At 37.0% G+C, this 23,429-nt stretch overlaps 1 protein-coding gene across 1 annotated transcript; it reads left to right on the forward strand.

The window, feature by feature from the left end:
- Nucleotides 1–761: 761 nt before the first annotated feature.
- Nucleotides 762–22,829, forward strand: LOC140152230 (uncharacterized). Its single transcript, XM_072174532.1, has 13 exons — nt 762–862; nt 5,329–5,463; nt 7,781–7,903; nt 8,828–9,108; nt 9,641–9,827; nt 10,722–10,943; nt 11,701–11,913; nt 17,043–17,221; nt 17,892–18,118; nt 19,239–19,555; nt 20,053–20,245; nt 21,129–21,922; nt 22,328–22,829. The coding sequence occupies exons 1-13, from the start codon at nt 811–813 to the stop codon at nt 22,528–22,530; spliced, it is 3,126 nt and encodes a 1,041-aa protein (XP_072030633.1). The 5' UTR covers nt 762–810; the 3' UTR covers nt 22,531–22,829.
- Nucleotides 22,830–23,429: the final 600 nt, after the last annotated feature.

Consider the following 23,429-nt stretch of genomic DNA (forward strand, 5'->3'; position numbering starts at 1 on the left):
TATGGGGGTATACAAGTCTAGTTTTTTGTTTTTGACAAAGAACTGAATTTTGACCACCACTCATATGTATTTTTCATTTTTGTAAATGTAAAACAAAATCTTATGCCAAACGGTATCTTCTTTCCAACGGGTTACCTCTTTTTTAAGACTGAGGCTGGAAAAATATTTCAACATGACCAAAGGCAGGACAAAATGTGAGGCACAACCTTTTGAATAAACCTCGTGTATGCGGAGGTGTGAGAATTTAATTGTTTTTTGTTTGTTTTCCTATAATTTCTCCTTGCCCATCCTTTTCCTTGTTGTTTATCTTTCCTTTTTCCTTGTTCGCTCTTCCTGCATCTTTACGTCTTTTCCTGGTTCCAGTCAGAGTCACATGCGCACATGTTACTGTATGGCCTCGGTAGCTCCATATAATTGGTCTAAATTTGGTGAAAGTTCAAACAAAGATTCATTTTTATTTACAAATCCATGGCAACTGTATACATTGCGTCGTATATGTACAGGCTATTAGCGTACCTATGTATACAAATCAAGGTTAAAAATAAAAAGGTTGGGTGGTTTTTCCTTCGGTCATTATTCAGTGACCAAAATAACTAAATTAGGAATTGTGTACCTGTTGATTTCTCAATCCTCAGTCATAGTTTACCTTTCTTTACTAGTATGGGAATCCCCTGAATATAATGACGGTATAAAAACAATTTTGATGATAGGTGATCCCAACGACTATAGGCTACATGTCAGTAGTATCTAGGACAGTCCGAGAGTGAGAGAGAGTGACTGCTATGCTACGTTCAGCAGCTATAGGAAATAATGTGGTTACTGACAGTTCTAGTCATACTTGCAATTTCCTCGTTTTTTAAAGGTAGGTTTGTTGGCACAATAATATATTGGAATATAAAAGTTTAAGCTTTTAAAATAAACTCTCGTCTACTGAAGATAGCAAAATGGTTGAATACTATTTGTCGTTGAAAATTGGCGTTTTCTTTCAGAATTTTTTTCGATGTTGTATATACGGTAAAATTGGGGAGCCAGCAAACTTACTAAGACATCGGTCAGTAAAAATATTGGATGCGGGAAAATCTATAATGCAATGCACAATTGGCATAGAAGTCTAAGTGGATCTACGATGAATAAAGCGGCAATGAGATGTGCTACGCATACTTTCGGATGGTTCCTTTTCTATACCTTTAAGGGATCTAAAATGAGCATTATATTTATTCCGTTTCGACAGTATTTTTTGTGGGACATGAGAGCACCTCAGACCTATCGAATTGCATTCTGAATACGAAGCATGTCTTTCTGATATCAAATAATTTTCATTTTTGAAAATCACAATATAATACAAATTTTATGACAAATTATAAAAATTTGATATTTTTCAAATTTTTGATATATAACAGTCCTGGAAGTAAATTATATAAATCTAATGACATATTCTTAAAGTGTATGTAGCAGGAGGAAAAGCCGACGGTCAATTGAAAATTTTGACCTTTCATATTGAAGATATGGATTTTTCCCCAAAAAGACCTATTTTTTTTGGTGTTTTGGGGAAAAAAATCCATATCTTCAATACGAAAGGTCAAAATTTTCAATTGATCGTCGGCTTTTCATCCCACCTACATGCACTTTAAGTATAAATCATCAGATATATAAAGTTTACTTCAAGTACTGTTAAATACCAAAAATATCAATTTTTAATGATTTGCCATAAAATGTGTATTAAATTGCGAATTTCAAAAAATCAAAATTATTTGATAGCAGAATGACATTCTTCGTATTCAGAATGCAATTCGATATGTCTGATGTGCTCTAATGTCCCACAATAAATACTGTCCAAACGTTCATACCCCAGCCCTTAAGTGCAACCTGTTCTATCGTTGAAAATTTTCACAAAAGAGCGATCAAAATTCGCCTAATTTGGCGCATTGGTCCAAAGAAAACCCAAAATCACTGAAAAGGTACCCTAAACCATGGGCCCGTGGCACGCCTTCCCCGGGACGCCTTCCTGAATCCGGTATATTCGCAGATTCTCTAAATTATTACCTTCATCTCAGCCTGCTTCATCTTTCAGATGATCTTCGCGCGATCGCGTCATCCCGCCGTTTTATTATTTTCTCTATCGTCATAGACTTGTGACAACAATCTGTTATTTATCATTAGATAAAATAAATACATTTTTATTTTATCATCAATAAATAAATTTTTATTTTATTTTCAATAAATAAATTTTTATTTTACTTTTAAAAAAAATAAATCAATTATATTGTCAAATAAATCCAGACCCCACCCCCACCGGAAATTCCCCCACTGAACTTATTAGTACTCTTATTGCATGCAGGTAAAGAGAATGCCTGGTGCAATCAATCAGTACTGTTCTTTGTTTATGTTTTCGATTGAGAAATTCATGCATGGGAAATTCCCGCGCATGCGTAAAGGATTTATACTCTCACTTCCGCATTTTGTGAAATTTCGGTGCTGTGGTGCTCTGGGTCGGTGCTGAATTTCCGATGGGCCGACTTCATAAATGACCTGATTTATAATTGAGAATGAGCGTTGAATATTTAATTGTAGGACGATACCATGCGTTGGTTCTATTTTTGGAGATGACGGGCCTGCATCAGTACGTCGTGAGTGCAATTGATGAATGAGTCTTAAAAAAAGTTGCAGAATTCAACAGGCTAGGCGCCTAGACTACAGAATCTATACAAACAGAACGGTAAACTGCATATGCGTCTTTACACGCTTTTCAATGGGAAATGAACTTTGCTGCTTTGACGATGTCACGAGAGGTTAGCATTTATTCCGTATTGAAAAGCGTGTAAAGACGGATATATGCAGTCGACTGGCCTCCAAAGCCTCAGGCAAGGCCTATTAATTCTTCATCTTCTTCAGAATACTTTTCAACGTCCCGTAAGAAAATGTCTGTAAGAAAATGTTGGATTGTAAATGTAGACTTGTAATTTTTTAGATGGAGTATCTTGAGCTAATCTACAATTTTGTGCGAAAATCGTTGGGACAGTTGATCAAATTCCTGTGAATTTACATGATGCTGCATGCTGCGACTCGAACTCAAGACCTCAACTTGCAAGAACTTAATTTTATACACAAGAGTGGCGCAATGCACGGTCTAACCACAATAATATTACTTAAAGCCATATTATAACATTTGCTGAGGAGAACGCCCTCAAAAAATCTTAAATTCTGGTTTTTACACAATTGTAATGTTTAAAGTCAATAAAGATACTCTGCAAAAAATCAAGACTTTAGGTGCTGTAGTTTTATCAAAATCCTAGATTTTGAATAAAACGATGAAACCAGCGTTTTATTATTATGATGGAAATATTAGTCGAACACGTATGCACAGGTAGGTACACGGCGTGCGGGATACACATACACACACACCCCGAGGATCGTACCGTATTACAACCGCAGGATTAACATGCATGGGCGCTAGTAGTAAATTCCAATTTTCTATGCTTTACCTCACTTGTTCGGCTCAAAATTAAAGGGACATATCTGACAGTAAAAGCTAACATTTTATGGAAAATAAATACTAATCTATTTTCACAGAAATGTTATAATATGGCTTAAAACATTAATGTGTATTTTATATATGCTGTTTTTCCGTGCTAATTTGGCTTAAAGCCATTGTAACATTTGATGATTTTCTTTGCTTTAATACCTCAGTTGTTTGGCTCAAAATTAAATTATGGAAATGTTACAATATGGCTTTAAATTGAGAAATAATTGCTTATGAACATGTTGTAGACAAATAGAGATAAGATGCAGATAAGAAAATCACAGAAAAATAACAATAATAACAGTGTTATAGTTTCATTAAAAATCTTACCCTAGACCTATTGACGAAAAAAATTAAAAATGCTGCTGACAGGAATTCAAGCCATGCCCTTGGATTGACAGTGCATGACATTATCCACTAGGCTACTGAGGGGGGCCTATCATTCCATTGAAAATTGATCTTCCGCGACTCACCACATCTCCCATTGTGTGTCACGGTCTGCTATGAAAACTGTATAAAACATTTAAAATCAATAGGATTAGTGTCTTTCTGAAAGATGTTAAGCATGATGAAGTTAGTGCAATGTTTTCCCTTGGAATGTATATAGAGGCCTTGCATGTGACGTATCATCCCGTAAATATGGCGGACTACTCAAATGCATTCAACAAAAGCATGATTGCAATCTACCGTGACAGTTCGTCTCACACACATAACTCTGCACTACAATCAAATAGGTTGATGACAACATTTGATTGAATGGACTGCACTCCGCCATAACTACGGTGAAGGACACCGGCTCAAATCCTTTGTTTGGAGCCAATCGATAATTTCATGCAGGGCCTCTAATCCTGAATCTGCTGTATGTGCAAAAAACATCAAAGTTCTCAGGTTCTTTTTGCACAAGTACACACTGGATTGAGCTAGCAAATGCTTCATATGTTTACAATTTCACTATTTTTTAATTATTTTGACATGTCTACATACTGCTCATAATTACTTGTGTTGAAAATTATGATATTTAAGGAAGTGGAGACTTTCTTTTTATGAGGTGTTTATTACAAGGGCGGGGACCTCCACAGCAAAAAAAATTGATTAATTATTAGATGATTTTTGCATGCTGTGAAATTTTTCTTCCGTCGGTACATTAACAAGTTTGTACCCCCCCTCCCCCGGTTCCGAAAACCTGGCTACACCTCTGCCTGGATCTGCCCCAGGTTTATATCGGATAGGTAAGAATACCACCCCACCCCCTGGATCATGGATTTTGGTCAGGTTTCTATGCTTGTGCTCGAGTAAGGTGGGACCAGCAAAATAATTAAAAATCTACAAAACTTTTTACATACTGGAAATTTTGCCAGAGAAACCCGTACATAGACAGTACCTTTTTTGTGATCTACTCTCTGGTTTTGTGTGGGAACATGTTACAACCTTGCCCGGCTATTTCATGGTAAAACCAGTGGCTATGTAAGCATAGAAAAGAAAGCGAGCAGGTACACCAACTTGATGTGGGGAAACATCATGTTTCCCCACATCAAGTTGGTGTACCTTGCTCGTTTTCTTTTCTGTTGTTCATATTCAAGGTATCCTCTTGTATCATTTATTGATCCTTGATGTGTTTTGTGTCCTCGTCCGTTGGATTCACCATTACCCACTTTTTATGTAAGCATACAAATTTAAGGGGTAAGGAGATTAAATATTAGGATTTGTATAAATGATTATGTGATTCTGATGTTAAACTTAGGGGGATGTAAACCCCCACCCACTTCTGCCTTCACTTAAACCCCTATAACCCCTAATCATTTCAACAGTATTTGCAAGTCATGAGAAGATAATAAGAAGATGCATAGATGAGAACAATGGCAAGTCGACAGAAACCTACAATGTTGGCACTCAGGAATGCTGTGGTGGCACCGTATATTCCAAGAGAAAAGGATTTCAATGCTGTAAGTGATCATATATAAATCCATGCATTTACATGTACATATGGGGATTGAACAAAATAAAATCAGTATTCTCCAGTCTTCCCTTTGCAAAATGCACACATTTTTGCTGAACCATGCGATGGTCAGCCTAGAAGACGCGTTGTCTGTTACTTACAGGGATGTGAGAGTTCCTCTTTTCAGCTGATTTCCTCTTTTTTATGTGTTTTTCTTTTATTTTCAGCCCATATTTGGCGTTTTTACCCTGATTTTACGCTGTTTTTAGCGATTTTCCTCGTTTTTGGTATGTCTGTCGCCTCTCACACCCCTGTACTTACTAGTACTAAAAAACTAAAAAATAATTGCACTAATATTTTGAAAAATAGGTATTCATCAAATTTAAAATAATCATAAAGGTACCATTTACTCTGTACAATCCATTCAGTGATTTGCTCATCCGGAGGGTCGTAAAAATCATCAAAATTCAGATTTTGGCACCTTTGTTAATGTCATAGATGTGCTAACATAGCTTGCTAGTGATGATCCCCAAAAGCCATGTATTAAAGATAAAATACCGGCAACATTTCACATGAATCTGTAATTTCTCTACTTTTAATAAGTAGAGAAATTAGCTACATGTTTTTCAATGGGGCTTCAACTTCATCAATACTGCTTTTTCCTTGTTTTGTTTTTGCCAAAGTTTTCATTTTAGAAATACTTAATGACAATTCTCATGACTTACAAGTCTCATGACAGCCCCTAAGGCTGTGCTATAATTATGAGCTTCCCGGGGAGGGTAAAATTTTCAAACGGCTTGCCAAAAATTGCTTGCCCCCCCCCCCTCTCGGCCCACCAAAAATTGCTTGCCCCCCCCTCTCAGCCCGCCAAAAGATCTTTGCCCCCCCCTTTACACATGCCAAATTTTTGGGATCCCAATTTGTAAACCTTAAATGGTCTATATACATGTTGTGAGCGCAGCGAGCAGGAAAATTTGCATATATTTAAGCGTTTCCGTACGGTTTTCGTAAGCCTTTTAGAGCGTGTTATTTAAAATGCGCTCCAAGAATGTGTACCAAAATCACTTGCCCCCCCTCTTGGCTTGCCAAAAGTGGCTCCCCCCCCCCCCTTTTGGCTCACCCAAAATTTCTTAGCCTCCCCCAATTTTACCCTCCCCAGGGCTCATAATTATTGCACAGCCCCTTATCCTTCACTTTTAAATAATTATACACAATTTTATTTTTTAACACTTTCGCTGGGACTTTTAACAATTTATTGTTGAGACATACATTGCAACAGAGACAGACAAATTGACCTGAGCATTTCCTTCTTCTGGACAATTCTTTTCATTTAAACTTGAATAAAAATAATGATCTGCTTTTCAGGCTGTGTATTTTCCAAGTTTAACATAAATGGACAAGTCCTATGCACATGGTTGCATCATATGATTCCATTGTGCTCATTGATACAACATAGACAATACATGAAGGGGAAATATCCTGTGTGTATACTGATTGAATTCAAGAGTTGAAGGACAAGAATGTAGGCCCAAAACTGGACATTAACAATCAAATTGTTAACATTTTGTTTCTTAAGGGGGTACTACACCCCTGCCCAATTTTGTGCCCATTTTTGCATTTTTCTCAAAAATTATAGTGCATTGGTGACAAGTAAGATATGTATATTATAGGGGCAAGGACTGCAACTACTGCACTGGCAATTTTATTTCAGCACAGACAACAGTTGTGGAGTTACAGTCAAAATGAGGGAAAACCAATATTTGATCAATAAATCAATAACTACTTGCCTTGACTTCATGAATTTTCAGTGCAGTAGTTGTAGTCCTTGCCCCTATACTATACATATCTTACTTGTCACCAATGCACTTTAATTTTTGAGAAAAATGCAAAAATAGGCACAATTTTAAGCTGAACATTAGTGTAATCAAGTTGGTCCCTACATTTCCCAAATGAATGCAGTGACCATCTGGTGTTCAAGTTCGCATGCAAGATTGCATGCAACAACTTTGAAAGTAAAGCATGTCTCTACTTTTTTGCATGTTGCTCAGGGTATCAATTTCACCTTCCAAATCCAAAATACATGGTGCAATCTTGTTGCAAGGTGCTCTAAGGTGGTCTGCAACAGGCAATTTGATGGGAAATTGCCTCATGTATATTCAGCTTTAAATGTAATCAAAACTTTGGTTAGCTTTTGGGGGGGGGGCAAGACTTTTCACATTTTTCAAGCGCATTATTCACACATAAAGGACACTGCCTCACCATTTATTTGAATTTTAAAAAAATTGAAAACTTTGTGATTTGTTTAATTTCAATTGCCTTTTCAGGTGGCAGCAGTATGTATAAATCCAGCACCGGTGAATGCTGTCATGGTTCTGGGGAATGGATTCTGCATACAGAAACAGAATTGAAGCAATGCTGTAATAATAGAGTATATGATGTCCAAGATGGTAAGTCACAGAATACTCCGTGTCTTATCTCAAGTTGAGAGTGCCTTCGGTGCGTTTACGTGGATACCCTGCCGGATTAAGCCAGTGTGGGCGATTCAAAACCGGCACTGCAAAATCCAATATGGCGTTATTCTCAACTTAAGATGAGACACACTATAGTCTGTAATGTATGGTTATGTGAGAATTAAGCAAAAGGTCTCAAGACTAGTCTTGTGACTAAAGTTTGTTCGGCTTATAATTGGCAAAAAATATAAGAATCATTACATTGGTATAGAATAAGGGTGTGAGTGAGTCCCGGGAATTCGAGGCCCGCCTGAGAATCCTGTTACCCGGCAGGAAATTCCCAGCCGGGTACCAAAATTTATAAAAAATAAATAAATAAGTAGGTTTTTTTTTTAAAGTTTTTTTTTTGGTTTTGTAGTGTCTCTGGACCTAGACCTAAATGCTAGGATTCATGGTTGACCTAAAAATTTTTTTAAAAATTGCACAATGTTTGTGTTTTTAATAAGAAAATTGATATTTTGTGATAAATGGGGGACGTTTTACTTCCTGGAACCCTAAACCAGGCGTCCTCTACCCATCAAAAAATAAATAAATAATTTTTTTTTTTTTAGGTCAACCATGAATGATCCTAGCATTTAGGTCTAGGTCCGGGGACACTAACCCCAAACGTTTTAGCTTGTATTTATATTATTTACTAACATAGGCCTATTTGTTTGTGATATTTCAAGTGTTTCAAAATTTCAAAATTCAAAATAATCCCATTCAATTACATGGTTGACGATGACATTTTACTGAACTTATAGACCACCACCTGCTCAGATCTATTTGAAATGCCTCATTTTGCTAGCAACAAAAACATGACATTTAAGCTTTTAGCTTAATCATGTGCTCAAACACCTGTTTGATGTTTTTTGATTTTAGGGATGAGTTGCTGTGGGAAACCGTGGACCACGCAAACCTGGATGAATACAAGAACTCATACTTGCTGCCCCAATGGAGTCAGAGCTAGAGAAGGACAGGGTCATTGCTGTGGTCTGGATAAAGTCTACCAGCCAGGATCTCAGATGTGCTGTGAGAATGATGCATATGACTATGAGAGTCGTGTGCATGATGTAGGACATAATCAGGCTGATGAATTACATTGCTGTGGTCTGGATCTTGTCTACAGAAAAAGTACACATCAATGTTGCATATATGGAAATGTAAGCTAACATTTTTTTAATGATTTACTTGTGAAAGTCGGTACATATTTTCATGAAAGGGAGAGAGATAGAGCATGGGAGAGAGACGGAGGGATGGAGAAAGAAAAGAGGGGAGAAAGATATTGTGAGAGAAAGAGAGACAGACAAGATGAGAGATACATTTGGCTTATCATACATAAAAATGAAAGCATTAAAATATAAGTTCATGTAGCTACACTCGTAATAGAAAAAATGATTGTAGGGGTTCTACATCGATCAGGAGAGCTAGGGTTTGTAGGAAATTGCAAGAACCACAAAATGGTTCTCTCTGGCTTTTAGGAAATTTTTTCATGTCTAAAATGGTTCTTTCTGGCCTTTGCAGAACCTGTTTTAGTTCTTTGTAGAACTATTTAAAGTTCTACATACAAGACAGCATAAGAACCCTTTTAGGTTCTACTTGGAACCTTTGCTAAGAGTGTAGGGTTACTGGAGAATAATAATAGGGGAAGTAACTTGCATTGCACTTAGAAATTCTATTTATCTTCTTGCACAGAATTTCACTATACAGCCTCAGTCAGAGTTCATCCAGTGCTGTGGAATGACACATTATGACATACGTACTCAAGTATGTTGTCGTGATGTACCTCAGCCTTTGAGTGGTGGAAAGACAAAATGCTGTGGGGAAACATCATACAACACAGCAATGGAAACATGCTGTGCTGAGGAGCTATTTCCAATAGGTAGGCTTTCTAATGTTGAAGAGATCTACATTGTAGTAAAGAGATTAGACACAAAGAGTCCAAACTCAAAATGGGTTATTCCAGTTGAAATCCACACTACCCCTGTGGAAGATTTTGGAAATATCTTCAACAGTGGGAGTATGTTTTTCAAATGTAATTGGTCAGGGTCAATCATTTTGAGACCCATACTCCCCCTGTATTATGGCTTTACTTCCACAAATATGGAGTGAGTATTTCAAATAGAAGTTAACCCAATTGTCTATTCTATTCAAAACTCATACATTGTACTACCCCTGTGGAAGACTTTAGCTAAATCTTCCACAGGGGTAGTGTGGATTTTAAATGGAATAGCCCAATTGTCCCGTTTGTATAGCTATGGTAAATCTGCCATAATATGATTTGTTGCTCATGGAAGGCAAATAGTATATCTCTGGATCTTATTGGCTAAAGCCCAAAATGGAACAATAATTGGCTACTTTTAAAGGTTTTTGGCACAATGTGTTACACACAGAATACAAACAATTACCCACAGGGATGAGCATATTTTGTTCCAGTTTTACTGGGATTTTCAAAATTCAATTTCAGATTCAGACTTATTTTATACCCAAATGAAAGTATGTTTTACTATTTGATGGGCCAGTTACAATTTTACCATATTTGGGCCCAAAACACAGTGTTTTTGTGCTAAAAAATAATTACTTTATTTTTTCTTTTACCCCCCATCTCCACCCTCCCCCTGGTCCTATCAGGACCCAAGTGTGTGTCCACCCAGACCGACTAGTTAAACAAACAATTGAATGTATGACAATGCTCATAATTTAGTACCCAATAATTTAACATCCTGCAAGTTCACCATGACAATAAAAATAATTTAAATCTTACTTCATTATTCAGGTCATGGATCATGTTGTCATAAGCATGCATACAGTAGAACCACAGCATCATGCTGTAGACCTAAGAATTCATATCATGTGGGCATGAAGTTGAACACAATTATACCAGAGATTCCAGGAGTACAACAGTGTTGTAGTACAACATCATATCTTATCAACCATCATGTATGCTGTGGAGGACAGCTTCATGACAGAACACCAGGAAAACTTTGCTGTGGCTCAGGTACAGAATTAGTTAAAGTCTTGGGTAACATAAGGTTTTTTTTACTGTACATAGCTAGGTCAGTATCATGACAACCCTGTTTTAGACTGCCGATATTAGTTCAATGTATGATTCCCAGTAAAACAGGGGTAGCCACCTTTTGGACTTGAGGGCCACATTGCCAAGTTTAGACAACTTGACGGGCAGCATACAGTTTTATTGCTAACATTTCTTTTGTATATTATTTATAATGTTATTTTTTGTAAGAAAACTTAGTTTCGTGGGCCATATTGGAAATTGCTGAAGCTCACATGGGTCCTGCGAGCCAGTGGCGTACCCAGGACAAAGGGTGTAGTTGTCCTGAAGAGATTATTTTAACAGTTTCTGTTAAGGGCCCCTTCAACCACTACTAACCCATGTCTTATTTGAACCATCTCTCTTTGAAAACCTGGATTATTATTGAAATTCCCACAGCATACATACCAGAGCATATGCTTCTGAAAATTGGCACACCAATGACATTGTTCCATGCTGAAAAACATCATTGATCATTACCAAATTTGTGATCATTATTATGTGATGAAAATTTTTTTTGACTGAAGTATGCCACTTTAATGCCATAAAAAGTATTGAAACTTTGGATTTGCCCCGTGGAATTCTGCACACAATAACATATTGTTATATAAAATGACACAGTTTCACTTCATACTTATAGCTAGCTGGAGAAAGTGAGTGCAGTTTGAAAGTAACCATATAATATTTTCTATTATCCAAACAGAACTGTATGATACACAAAGCCAGCTCTGTTGTTTTGGAAATACCATACTTCCTAAGCACACAAATTCCACACAGTGTTGCCTTGATGGCAGCTTTGAGTCCAATTCTCAAACCTGTTGTTATGGTCAAGTTGCTAACATCACCAATGGGATGTGTTGCTATACCCAACCCTATGATCCAAAGACAACCTCCTGCTGTGAAGAGTATGATGCAGGTAAGGCGTTACTTTTGAATGTAGTTTCTCAATTAACTTTTGAATTGGAGTAGGCATTTCTTGCATATGTCATCAATACTAGCCTCTCTCAAGGTAACAGAAAGTTTAGCTTTCTAGTTAAAAGCTTATTCAGTTATTCAAGCGAAAGTGTAAACAAATTAAAATTGTGTATAAAGTAAAGGATAAATCATTAAAATTGTCATTAAGTATTTTGGAAATGAAAACCTAGGCAAAAAAATGATGAAAAAGTAGTATTGACAAAGTTGAAGCCCCATTCAAATACTTATAGCTATGTCTTATTCTGTAATAATACATGGCTTTCATCTTTACTACTAGCACACTTTATATACCTCATATATAGATTCCTCTCATCTGATTGGTTAAAAGTGGAGTCATTAAAATAGCTGTGCCCCCTTTTTCTATCAAGATGACGTCATACAACAACTGTGCCCGGGCACAGTTGATTCTATGCCGGAAAATAATTGGATATTCGCAACCCGAATACACAGATCGCTTCGTATACATTGCGCACCCACTATACGGGCGGCGGTGAGTACGAGTGTGGAGACTATCGCGGTCACAGTTACAGCAATGAATTTGACCTCTCCTTGACAACGATCTTTCACCGGCCGCCTTGAGTGCAGTGATTGTTTACATTCTGTTACATGTCAAGGATTTATACCTGCCAAATGTCACTTTTTAGACAAATTACTACGACCTGGAGACTCGGCAGTGTGTGATGTTAGCACAGAAACGGTAGGGTTGTTTTAGATATGAAATCGGTAGATATCGGTCCAAATTCTGCACCCTTGCTCTTGCATGCACTGTGTGCATTTAAGCCTAAGGCCTATGCAGTTACAAAGCTTGTGAGGCCTTGTCAGTCAGGAAATCTTTTAACCAATCAAATGAGAAGAATCTATATTATTCGGTATATAAAACAAATATTGACTGCTTAATATTAGGGCACAGTTTAAAATTATAGGCCCTCGGTGATGTCAAATCCATGACTATGCCCTCAGCTTCGCTTCGGGCATAGTCATGGTTTTGACATCACCTCGGGCCTATAATTTTAACTGTGCCCCTCATAGCAGTCAATATTTGTATAATGTTAGCACATCTATGACACTCACAAAGGTACCAAAATCTGAATTTTTATCAACTACTTGGATATTAGCAGTAGATGTGGGCATTAATAAACTATGTGATATCAGCAGTAGATGTGGGTATCGGTGAACTACTTGATATCAGCAGTAGATTTGGCATTAATTAACTACTTGATATCAGCAGTAGATGCAGGCATTGATGAACTACTTGCTATCAGCAGTAGATGTGAGCATTGATGAACTACTTGATATCAGAAAAAGATGTTGGATCAAGTTACTTGATATCACCAGTGGATGTGAGCACAAGAAAAACTACTTGATATCAGCAGGAGATGTGGGCATTGATTAACTACTTGATATCAGCAATAGATGTGGGCATTGATGATGAACTAAACAAATTGTGAGAAACGCTTTTACGGAAGGAGTTCATATCAGTTGGTAAGTTCTGAAATCAAGTAGTTCATCAATACCCACATCTACTGCTGATATAAAGCAGTTCATCAATGCCAACATCTACTGCTGATATCAAGTAATTCATCAATGCTCATATCTACTGCTGATATCAAGTAGTTCATCAATGCTCACATCTACTGCTGATAGCAAGTAGTTCATAAATGCCCACATCTATTGTTGATAACAACAAGTTCATCAATGTCCATATCTACTGCCAGTATCAAGTAGTTCATCAATGCCTACGTCTACTGCTGATATCAAATAGTTCACCAACTCCTTCACATACTGTTTATAGGAAATAGTTCATCAAAGCCCACATCCGCTACAGATATCGAGTAGTGCAATGCCCACATCTACAACTGATAGCAATAGTTCATCAATACCCATGTCTACTGCTGATATCAAGCAGTTCATCATCAATTGGTAAGTTTTTAGCAGGATCGCCATCGGACAAGTTTAGAACTGTCTGATGGGTTACATCGCGAACCTGCTAAAAACTTACCAATTGATGATGAACTACTTGATATCAGCAGTACACATGGGTATTGATGAACTATAATTGCTATCAGCTGTAGATGTGGGCATTGATGAACTATTTCCTATTAGCAGTATTTGAAGGCGTTGGTGAACTACTTGATATCATCATCAGTAGATATAGGCATTGATGAACTACTTGATATCAGTTGTAGATGTTGGCATTGATAAACTACTTGATATCAGTAGTAGATGTGGGCATTGATGTTGAACTTCTTGATATCGGCAATAGACGTGGGCATTGATAAACTACTTGTTCAGTACACCTGGGCATTGATGAACTATTGCTATCAGCTGTATGTGTGGACATTGATGAACTACTTGATATCTGTAGTAAATGTGGGCTTTGATGAACTATTTTATATTGGCAGTAGGTGAAGGTGTTGGTGAAATATTTGATATCAGCAGTAGACATAGGCATTGATAAACTACATTGATACTGGCAGTAGATTGATGAACTTGTTATCAGCCATATAGATATGAACTTCTTGCTATCAGCAATAGATGAAGGCGTTGGTGAACTACTTGATATCAGCATTAGATGTGAGCATTACTGAACTACCTCAGTAGTAACTATATCAGTAGTATTGTAGGTACCCAGTCGAACTATTTTTGCATGGTGCCATGGTGCCTGTAATGACATCACCACACTTATTTTAAACATGTAATTGCACAATTTCCAGCATGCATCAGGGCTATTTTTAGAATGGTGATCTCATCTTGGAATTTCCAATGCCCTGGCAGGTCCTACATGTAGCGCATCATGACCACATAAACTATGAGGTGAATATAATATACTAATTGACCCCTACGGAACCTGCTCTGGAGACTTGACATGCATGAAACAAAGTACTATAATACAACAGTATTGTTTTTCAATTGTATTTTATTCAGTTTTACTACGTATCTGATTAAACACGAGGAGAGCGTGGCCTAGCGGTTAAGGCATAGGACTGTGAACCCAAGGGTCAAGGGTTCGAATCCCAGGTCCGGCTCTTTGTGTCCTTGAGCAAGACACTTCACTCTACTTGCTTAGTGCTTGGAGGGCACTTTAAGCTGTCGGTCCGTGTACATGCATATTTTCTCACATTAATGTAGTGTGCACGTTAAAGAACGTCACAGGCTATTCGAAAAGAGCAGGGGATCATCCCGGTCATGTTGACTGTACTTCAAAATACACTCATCTACTCTAGGTTCCAGAGTAAAAAATAAGTACAGCTTGTCTGTACGCAGTGCGACAATACTCATACATATGAGGGAGGCACTTATAAGGAAGAAGAAGAAACACTTTGTTTATAAATTGTCAAAAGATAAAATGCAAGGATAACACAGCTTTGCTGTTCAATATGAAGTCTCTATGAACTATTCGTTGGTGTCTCCACTTGTGTCTTACGTATTCTATGGGGAGATAATGACCCTGCATAACTCATTTCAACGCATTATCAACGCATTATCAGTGCTGCGCAACACTCTTGGATGTACTATCGACTCGGTGTAATGCATTTTGACGCACTAAGGTGGCATATAGCTGTATTTAGAATAGAAGTACTGCATACTTAGTGTCAGATGACGCCTTTGACAAATCTCATGTGTTTAATCGAGATTTTTAAAACTACATACTCTCAGGGTGAAAAACGGCCCAGCATAATGCATCACGGTATTATCGTGCTACAAAACGCATTTTCACGCATCAAAGAATGCAGTGTTACACATTATTGATCCAGTCCATGATGTATATTTTTTTGGTTTATTTAATAAGAAAAATACTTGTACTCATATTTTCAATTCATCAAAAATGTATTGTTTTAAAATATACAGGTTTAATTAAGTTTAACTAGAGTTGTAATTTTACTACAAACAAGTATTTCTTACTTATTCCCTTGATAGCAGTTAATTTTGTTTACACAAGTAAAATATGAATTTGATTATTATTGTATTCTGTTTCTTATTTCTATTTGTCATCGTCCAATGAACACAAGTACAGCTGTAGAAATTTACTGTGACTAGCTGAAATTAGTGGCCCAGTCTAGACATTTGTTTTGGTAAATCTTGCACAATAAGTTCATGACCAAGTTATTGTTTGCTTGTTGTGATATATCTGTATTTGGGAAATCCCCAGGGAATCCCAATTTTGCTTTGACTTACAAACTAAATCAATGAGCATAAAGAACTATTAACAATTGTTCATTTACTGTGGTTAGTTGAACATGTACAATTATTTGCACAAAAGACTGTATGATAAGCGAGTGACCTCCCAAATAGTTCACGCTACTTTTAGTGTGTTGAAGGCTGTCGCAACAAGTTTAGCAGATATTGTGAAAGAGTTCTTTTTTAAGCTTTGTGGGGAATCATTTTTTCTATTTAATTTATTAAAGCTGAACAAACCTGTTGCTATTTTGGGGCATACTCTGGATATTTTCAAATTGGAATGGGAAGGTAAAGGGATTGTGGTACTCTGCAGCAAGACTTGGTATAGGTTTGGATCTAAAGACAAATTCAGAAGCAAAGGGGATAACAAGAAAAACAACATCTTCAATAAGGAAAAGTTTTGTGTTAAGAGATCAGGTTTTTGAGTTAAAGACAACATGGTTTTAACCTACGAGCAAGTCAGAGTACCCCAAATGAAGAAAAATTCTTTATGATGGTATCACTACTATATACCTACCTTGGCATATGGATTGTTTTATCTCTTGACCAGAGTACGGATGTTTTTACACATGAAAAATAAATAAATTACTAATCCTGAAGTTTATAGGTAATGATGCACTACATGGAGGACCTGTTACCTCATTCTGAGCCAGGTCATTGGGAAATTCCAAGATGAGATCACCATTCTAAAAATAATCCTGAGGCATTGATTCACTATATCAGCAGCAGATAAACCATTGATAAACTGCTTGATGGCAGTAGTAGATTATGCAATGGGAAACTACCTGAGATAATAAACATAACCTAGTATTTCTATATAAAGAATATATTATAGTTTCGTGAGTAATTTCCTTAAAGCAAACAAACAACTTTGATTGATTTTACTCTCAGGTCAAACTTACCCAGGAGCTGATCAGAAGAATAAATGTTGTGGAACCAAGTTGTTCAACCGTGACACCCAGATATGTACAAATGGGCAACACAGAGGTGCAGTTGTGTATGACAAACCAGCCAATCATCTAGATCACAACAAAGTTTGCTTTGACCAGACTTATAACTCAAAAACTGGGGTAATTTGATTTTTTCCTTTTCCACTTCCTGTACTGTATTGAAAATATATACCATACAAGATCTTGCAGTCAAATAAATCAGAAAATGACAAAACAGTTTTTGGCCAACTCTGAAAAGTGCTTTATTTTGTACCTCTGTGTTCTGCAATCGCAATTTACTATGTTAGTTGTATTCCTTTTTGAAGAGGGGCACCACTCAGCGGTGTTCCAGGTTTTTTTTGAGGGGTTTAAAAAAAAGAAGTCTAGGGTCGGGCCCAATTTTAGGGCAGGGCAGGGCAGGTTACTCCAATATAACATTTGGGGGGGGTCTTATGTAGAATGTGCGAAGGATGACAATGTCTTTCAACTTGTTTGTTAGTGAAGATTATGCAGCACTTCCAAAGTTTAAAATGTTGCATTCAATTTTTTTTTTACTTTTTGCATACCATACTTTCAAGGCAGCAATTAAAAGTGTGAAGTGATGTATATACATTGTGTGGAAACCTGATATCAGCAACATGTAAGACAGGAACATGTTTGAACTTGATAAAGAATTAGAAAGTCTCATCATAGTTTTGCCAATTTATTAAAATATTAATTAATTTTCTCTTGCATTGTGAAAATATATATAGTATGTATATAGTTTGCTTACTACAAAGTAATGTAATTATATTTATTGTTTGCTACTTAGGCTTGTGGTTCTGATGGGTCTATCTATCCCATACAACAGGGAGAACAGATTTGTGGAGGTCTACTTTATCATCCTGATGATAAAATATGCTGCCAAGGAGTCAGATACCAAAGATTTTTGGAAGGAGAGGAGCGTCTATGCTGTGGCTGGTCGAATCAGTACTTCACACCTTCAACTCAGACTTGCTTCAGTAATAAGGTTTTTGATATTCCACAACACCAAGCAAGGTAAGATATCTAAATTATTAAAAGATGGAGTACTCACGGCTGTTTGATGTGATCATTTATTAGTTTTTCAAACAAAACATCATGTACAACCCAATTTTAAGCTTAAACAGCTAAAAGCGATATCATGCTAATGTATACAGATGCTTTTGAGTCATTTTCATCTTTAAATTTCCCCTATTATACAAAATTATTCACTTTTATAGCATTTTTTAAAGCTTTTCGGATATAAAATGTATGACAAATTGGTGGCGCTATTTAGTTACTGAAAATTACTCTTTCAAGCTTTTAATACAAACAATTTGTTTTATTTTTTGATGAAATGTGTTTATAAAATTTCTTTGCTGCTTGTTTCATCAATTCCATCTATTTTAAAGGCAGTATTGATCACCTAACGATGCAAATTAATACAATATGATTTAGGATAAATAGCGCCATCTATAGTTTGCATTTAGTTAATAATGAAGATGAAGCCAATTCTATATACATCAAACAATCGTGTACTAAAGATATTTTCCTATTATTGCAATATTATTTGCAGTGCATTGAGTGGAATCTGTATTTACATGACCGACCATACCTAATCCATCAGTGCAGTGCACTTTGGGTTTTCAGTAAAATTGATAACTGGATTGGTTGGAAGTGTGTGACCTTATTTTCCTTGATCTTTATATTCAAATATGTTTCTCTTTCTGTTTTTCTTTCAATATGTAGGGTGTAGGCTAAACATCATGCTTATGTAGGCTTTATTTTTTAGCCTAGCTTCGGCATTTTGGTTGAGACTGGTCCCATCAGAACTCAAGCATGTCTGTGCATAGAATTAACATTTAAACAAACAAAAAATGTTCAGGTGTTTCACATGAACACTGCTCTCCAACTTGCTATTTTCCCATCACACTTTCTTTAGGGTCATGCAAGATGTGCATTGCACTTTTGTCTAATTTAGCGACAAAATCATATTAACCTCTAATTAAAACAATGTGGTTAAAATATTAGAAATACATCAAAGGTTCAGTAATTGTATGATGGTTGTAAGCCTGTAAGAATTGCATTCAGTGAATATGTTCTTACTATTATTTTCCAAAGGTATTCATGTCATTTTATTTCATTGTTTGCATTGAAGCTTTTGTAGGAGCACTGCCTACAACAACCAAACTCATTTCTGCTACGATAACCTAGTGGTCAGACGCCGAGAGGATTCTCATCTGTTATTATGTGGATATAACCAGTGGTCACCATCTGCCTGGTACGATCCTGATCAGTTCAAATGCCACCAAGATACAGGCACCATTCTGGCTTCAGATGAGACCCTGTGTAATGGAGTCGTGTTTGACACCCCAGGAGTAGGGCTTGGACATGGTGGATGTTGCCAGGGGGCAATAGCATATAATCCAGCAACACAATTTTGTTGCGGGTTACAAGTTCACAACATTAGTGAAGGTAAGTTTTAGAAGCCATTTCCTGCCACTTCTGTCAAAGTTGCTGGAACGTGTGGGGGCACTCAACGGTGATGTACACAATCATAATCAGATATGTTCACTTCACAACACCCTTAAACAAGTCTCTACCTAAACAATACTAACTTTTACCCCAAACAAGTTTAAGTTTTAAAAAAAGAAGAACAATATATTTTCTTTTTTTGGACTCAATTTACAAATATTTTGAAGAGTAATTACCCTAAATAAGTTCACCATGACTAAATACCCCCTAAACTAGGAATATTTTATGCAAACTGTTGTACCAAACATATTTTAAAGCAAAAAGATAGTCAGAAAAGATAACATATTTCCTAAAAATTAGTGTAACCTGAGTATGACAGGACATCAATGGGGTGGGGGATTACATGCGCATGTAGAGTATTTCATGATTGATTCCCGGTATATGCCCTGAGTAGTCATAACTATTTGGACATCACTTTCATTTAACTATATCTACAGAAACTGAATGTTGTGGAAGTGAAATCTATAACAAACTCAACCCAACTGAAATCTGCTGTCGCAATCGTCTGCGGTCTACCACCGGAGGGAGGACAATGTGTACAGGTGACATAGCCCACAGGCCTGATCAAGCTGTGTGTGGTGGTTCCAGTGTATATAACACACTGACACATATGTGTTGCAGTAGAACTGTGTAAGTCATCATGGTCTGAAATAAAGGGGATTATTTAGGGACTGTGCAATAATTATGCACCAAAGGTGTTCAATTTTCAAGTGGCTTGTAATAAATTTCAACTTTAAAGCAGGGAAATGGTCAAAAATGGACTAAAATGTAGAAAAAAAGGCCTAAAAACCTTAAATATCAGGGTAGCCAGCATCTCACGGGGAGACTTCTTACAGGGTGTAGCTGCCCTCTCACTTACCTATGCCACTTCACCCCCACTCCTTTTACTTAGGTCAAATTGTGGTGATCTTATATTCCAAACCTCAAATGGTATAGATTGTGTATGTCTGCTTTACATATAATTCAAATGTTTTCACCCCAGTTCTAGTTTGCTTAGTCCTTGCTGGCTTACAAAACAAATACCCCCCCCCTAAATGTTGCCCTCTCCAGAGGCACATATTGCACTACCCCCAACTGAAGTCCTTGTCTTAATTTTGACTTAGTCCAACTTGTAAAGAACTTTTGTTTTGTGCAGAAATAGCAATTTCATATTTTTATAAAGTAAATACTATAAGATTCCCAGGATGATCATTTACAGCATTATTAACCCCCTGCGCACTACCTGCCGATCTAACATTGCCTCTGATTGGTCAATTACACAATATTTTCACGTTAATCACCAATCAGAATGGAGCTTTGCAAATAATTCACCCCAATTTTTTTGCGTGGTGAAATTATTATAACAATGTTGCTGATTGGGCCAATTGACAATAAAAACTTCTTTTTGGCCAATCGGCAGGTAGTTCTCATGGGGTTAACCTATATAATGGGAAAGTTCTGTTGTTATCAAACTTAAAGTATGAATTTAACAAATTCAAAATAAAATCATTATTTCTTGGTTCTCATTTCACAGACACACCAAACATGATAACTCAGAATGTTGTGGGAAGTTATCCTATAACACATTGGATGAAACCAAACTGTGCTGCGAGGACACTCTTCATTCCAATGCATCTGATAAAGAGTGCTGTGGAAATCAGCTCACTGACCCTACAACAAGAACATGCCGAGAGATTGCAGGACAAGCTGTCAGTCTTCCAACTCAGCTAGCACAGTCAACATTCTGCATGTCTGGTAGCTACGACCCGACACAAGACACTTGCTGCAATGGAATTCTCCATTCTACACAGGGTGTATGCTGTGGGTCAGACTTAATCACAGACTCAAGTCTACACATATGCTGTGGAGAGACAATACATATGAAAGACGCATCACAAATTTGTTGTGGTGGCAACCTGTATCGCAGCAGTGGCTACACTTGCTGCGGTAATAAGCCTCTTCTGCAATCATCACAAACGCAAGCTTGTTGTAATGATAGCCTATATGACATTTATGAACAAAAGTGCAACAATGGCACCATCTTGTCACTTACAGAGGAAACACCTGCAAGGACTACAGAGCTTTCCTCCACAGTAGCTAGTACTGAACAATACTATCCAACCACTATGGGGTTGCTCACAGATGGTACTCCTGCAAGCACTACAGAGCTTGTCACCACATCAGCTAGTACTGTACAACACTATCCAACCACCAATGAGTTAATGTGTGAGGATGTTCTGTATGATAACAGAACCTCTGGGTGCTGCTCAGGACTTGTGTACAATATCTTCAATCGGAGATGTGATGATGGAAAAGTTGTAAGAAACAGTAAGTTGATCAATATTTTTATACCAAGAAGTCATTCAAAATTGGTGTGTGCATAAATATCATTAGGGAAGAACTCAAGAGATCCTATAAATTTCGTTTCTCGGCCCTCCTCTCCCTCCCTGCCAAAAACAGAATCCTGAAATGTTGAACATTGCATTCTTCAAACTGATATTTATATAGACATGTAGTCAAGATTTCTAAACCCTTCCCTCCACCATGAAACTAGTTTTGTTTATAGGATGGCATTGATCTTTTGGGGTGTCCCTTTAGCACAAAGGGTACAAAAAGTCGAATTTATTATGGACTTGTTTACTACCAACTTGTAAACAAAAGGCATGAACATTCTTTATAGTTATTGATGCATGTCTAATTTAATTTGTTTGTTTACCTTTTTCTTTTCTTTAGAATGTGAAGTGTGTCAGCTGAGAAACAGAAGCCGTAGACAGAATTTGAAGCAAGCCTGCAGAGGACAGCTCATTCTCCTCGTCAGAATCACTGCCAAAGAAGTAGATAACACCAAAAGTCTGATAACATTGACAGCAGAAGACGTTGTCATCGTCAAAGATCTCTTGGAGCCTTCTCAAGATGGCGTCAATGTCATCAAGTGAAAGTACCTAAAGCGTGCCAATGCAATAAGACTACCAATCATGGTAATGGCACAGGTAACTATATGATAATCACAGACAATCGTATAGATGAAGAGAACACACTGTGGTTACAACCTGGAGATGCCTTGACTAAATCGAATGGTACAGACTTAGAGAAACGTGTGACAAGGATGTTACAACGTTGTGATAATCAAGAGACTTTGTATGGTGGAAGCTCTTAGGGACCGGTCACTATTTATGCCAGGGGGAATGGAGGATTTCAATTTTTTTGACTGAAACATTTCACGTTCCCCCTTCGCTTTCGTTCAAAAATTTCGCATTCCTCCTTATTTTATGAAATTTCTCCATTTAAAACTTAATATTCTCCCTCTTTCCTGGCAAAAAAATCACAGCCCCCCCTCTTGCTCACCAAAACATTTCACATTCCCCCTCAAATCCTCCATTCCTCCATGGTAAATAATGACAGCTCCCTTAATTAATTGTATTCTTTTTGTGTCTTACGTCTCTTGACATATGTGACACAATCTGATCTATTCAGGCTATGGTCTAAAAATTGTTTGGCATATTCTTCTGAAGCTTCTGAGTTTGTAGTCAGCAGGGCAAGTCGCTAACTTTAAATAATATAAATGATAAAATTAGGTAAGGTAGGTAGGGATGGGGTTTTTTGACTAAATCTTGTCTATTTTCAAATAATTAAAGATAGTGACACCCTCAATATATCATGAGACAATTGAAATTCATAAAATTATTCATATTTTTATGTATCCATATGTGTCCATCCATATCGAAACGATGCACTTGTCAGCTGCTACATGTGTCTCATTTCACATGATAGCTAGGAACAAATACCAGACTCATCTCAAGTGGACATCACTTCAAATCATCCCCAGGTCACATGG

This window comes from Amphiura filiformis, chromosome 5 (assembly GCF_039555335.1).
Source record: "Amphiura filiformis chromosome 5, Afil_fr2py, whole genome shotgun sequence".
Taxonomy (NCBI): Eukaryota; Metazoa; Echinodermata; class Ophiuroidea; order Amphilepidida; family Amphiuridae; genus Amphiura; species Amphiura filiformis.

Bases quoted from the DNA above. Each gene is read 5' to 3' on its own strand.
- LOC140152230 (XM_072174532.1), top strand. From the start codon at position 811: ATGTGGTTACTGACAGTTCTAGTCATACTTGCAATTTCCTCGTTTTTT. The intron at 11,914-17,042 runs GTAAGGCGTTAC...TTTTACTCTCAG, and splicing joins CTGTGAAGAGTATGATGCAG to GTCAAACTTACCCAGGAGCT. The intron at 19,556-20,052 runs GTAAGTTTTAGA...CTATATCTACAG, and splicing joins AGTTCACAACATTAGTGAAG to AAACTGAATGTTGTGGAAGT.